Here is a 3,085-nt window from a genome sequence, read left to right on the forward strand (position 1 = left end):
TCTCCAAATTAAAATGGAAAGGTTCAATTTTAGGATATAGCATCTGATAATAAAAAAGGAACTAACAGACAAGTACTAAATTTGTTTCTAAGATTATATGTGTGGGTTTCAGTTGATTCACAGCCAACTATGGAGGAAACTATTTTGGTTGGTGATGATCTAATGATGGGTCCTCCATCACCAATAGTACCGCCGGAAATAGCTTCGCATGTGCTCCAAGGTGTTGATCTATGTGATGGAATTCTCAGGAATCTATTCTTGTGTAAGTCTTTGTTATATAACTAGGCATACTTGTGCCTGTTACAGTTATTTTTTGTTTCCTTTGGTTGCATAAAATTATAACCTTTTGATTAATGTGAATCTCTACTCCTCAGTCCTCACCAAATTGGTACAGATCACATATACTAGTTATGTTTGTCACCAAAATCATTACATGATTTTTATTATTCGATCAAAATGCTCACATTAGATATCTGTTATAGCATCGCCATATTCAAATATCTTATGAGCTTCATTCATATCTAATAGGCTTGCAAATCAATGACATTGAACCATTCTGTCAAGATGAGATTGCTCTATATAAACAATGTGCTGAAAGAAGGGTGAGATACTTATATTCTCTTCCTCCTAACTAACTCCATTTCTTTAACTACTTCAACTGATATTTTACCTTTTGTTTGCAACTTCAACATCTTGCATCACTCACTATAGTATTTGAGACAGAGACATGATAACAACTTTTCAGTTTTGTACTTTTATTAGATCTACCATTATCATGTTTTATTTCTTTTTTTTACTTTTGAAAAAATTATGCAGGATAAGGAGATAAGAAATCGGCTTCAAGATAGTGAATTCAAATTGGGTTCATCAATGCCTTTAGATGCAGCCAAGGAGAGGACTACTCAGCTTGAGGCAGAAGTTACATCATTGGAGAGGTATCTTCAATTAATTGTTGCGGTCCCTGTTTGGTAAATAAAAGATCTTTTAAATCTAATTTTTTTTCTAAGATACCAAACCATGAAATTTCTGGAGCGCAGCTTCTATTAACATGATTAAAATTTTTTAATTATCATATTTCTGCTTTCGTTTTGAAGAACTCCAGCAGCATATTGTTCTATAGAAAGTATTATTGAACTTATCCCCGTACAAGAGTTCAATTACCACCCCTGAAGCTTGGGAAGATTTCTTTGTTCAGATATTTTAACATTTGGAGATGAATATTTAAAATAAAATAAAAAATCAATCGAAAGGCCTTACTTTCTTGAGCATTGTATATTGTCTGTCTTCGAAAGAAATAAGTTCATAATTACACATGGATTGCCTTACTGTCTTCGATATTTCTATAGGCTGAAATTATCTCTCTGTCACTATGGCTTTTACACTAATTATTTGACGCCCGGCTATATGATGTTGAAATATTTGATATCTGGTTATCGTAAGAATTTTCTGTTGAAATTTTCAATGTATCTGACTTTCACACTAATTCATTTGAATGCATAGGCGCTTGATTCTTGCTAGTGGAGTTGAGGGCATTGAAGGTTTCCGCCAAAGATGGAGCTTGCACGGCCGCCTTACTGATTCCAAGTAATGTTTATCATCCATAATTTTGTTTTTGTCAAGTATGGCTTGACACCAAATATTTTAATCTCACCCATTGCCATTAATTAAAATCTTTTGTTGTATTAGTTAATATTGGATGTCTAGGGGGTTATGTCCATGGATGTTATGTTATTGGAATCTCAGTTTCTTAGGATGTGCTTGACAATAGTAACTGATAAGTTGCTGCAAGATGAGAAGCTACTTTTTAACTGAAAAGTTTATAATTTGCTATAGTAAAAAAAAACTGCAAGTTGATAAATTACATTGAATTAGAAGTAGATGATAAACTAACATTTGAATTAGTTTAAACTTAAGTACCTATTGCAAATTATTTCTATCAACCATGCTTGTTGGAATATTAAATAGTTTGCACCTGGCTTCACGATACCCTTACTTACGTGTGGTAATTAGTATTAGTATGATTACTCCTTCCATGGTAGTGTTAATGTCTTTTCAACATTTAAAATGTGATGTTTATATCATGTGGTTGATTGCAGAAAAAGGTTGGAATTTTTAAAGCGGGGCATAGATGGAAGAACAGTATGAATCCTTTAGGGAATCAACTTTCAAAATTTGGTACTTGAGTGGAAGGTTATACCTGCATCAGGAGCCATACAGAGTTATGTTCCTCTCCATATAAAAATTACAGATGTTCTGTTGCTTTTTAACCATCATTTTTATGATATACTAGTTTATGTAATATCTAATATGTATTAGAGTTATTCTCAAATTAAGAATATCATATTCATCCCAATCCCAAGTGTTTTTGGACCAAAGTCATCTTGTGTTCAAAGGTGTAAGTGAACTACTTATTTAAATGTAAATTAAATAATATCATTCATCCATGAATCAATGTTTTTTTTTTTGTTCGTTCAAAGAACTAGCGGCCAAACCAACACACATTAAGTGCAAATTTGTAAAATAATTGTGAGTCAAAATTCGCTCATAGAATATCAAATAGCATGGAAATCTTTTAGCATATAGGTATATATATTTATAGGGATGGAGAAATCAATAATAATAATAATAATAATAATATAGATTTAATTCATATACACTATTAGTATAAGGGTTTTTATAAAGTCACTCAACTATATGGTTAGTATGGTTAGTGTAACGAGTTTTTATACTGTCATTCAATCACACTTTTGATTTTTATCATAATTATTTTTGAAGTTGTTCTTAGAACATTTTTAATGAAAGTATTTCAATGAGATTGATGTAACACCATGGATAACAAAGAAAATAGTTGACGTAGATTAAACAAGTCTCTTTGTTATCAATTTAATAAGGGTTAATTTTATTTTAATTATCGTGAATTCTTATCTACCCAATTCAAAAAGTTGGGTAAAGTTACCTTTAATGTAAAATTTCTTAGAAACAACAAAAAAATGTATTATTTTATAATTAATTAAATGTGTAAAAATTAAATATAACTTTGTGATTGGTTGAAGGTACACTACCTAACTTTTTGTGATGGGTAGAG

General features: G+C 30.9%; 1 protein-coding gene across 1 annotated transcript; it reads left to right on the top strand.

Annotated features, from left to right (window-relative positions):
- Nucleotides 1-2,396, top strand: LOC131617146 (uncharacterized). Its single transcript, XM_058888505.1, has 5 exons — nucleotides 1-262; nucleotides 529-602; nucleotides 817-935; nucleotides 1,501-1,584; nucleotides 2,097-2,396. The coding sequence occupies exons 1-5, from the start codon at nucleotides 130-132 to the stop codon at nucleotides 2,143-2,145; spliced, it is 459 nt and encodes a 152-aa protein (XP_058744488.1). The 5' UTR covers nucleotides 1-129; the 3' UTR covers nucleotides 2,146-2,396.
- Nucleotides 2,397-3,085: the final 689 nt, after the last annotated feature.

Source organism: Vicia villosa, linkage group LG7 (genome assembly GCF_029867415.1).
Source record: "Vicia villosa cultivar HV-30 ecotype Madison, WI linkage group LG7, Vvil1.0, whole genome shotgun sequence".
Taxonomy (NCBI): domain Eukaryota; kingdom Viridiplantae; phylum Streptophyta; class Magnoliopsida; order Fabales; family Fabaceae; genus Vicia; species Vicia villosa.

Bases quoted from the DNA above. Each gene is read 5' to 3' on its own strand.
- LOC131617146 (XM_058888505.1), top strand. From the start codon at position 130: ATGGAGGAAACTATTTTGGTTGGTGATGATCTAATGATGGGTCCTCCA. The intron at 263-528 runs GTAAGTCTTTGT...CATATCTAATAG, and splicing joins TCTCAGGAATCTATTCTTGT to GCTTGCAAATCAATGACATT. The intron at 603-816 runs GTGAGATACTTA...AAAATTATGCAG, and splicing joins AACAATGTGCTGAAAGAAGG to GATAAGGAGATAAGAAATCG.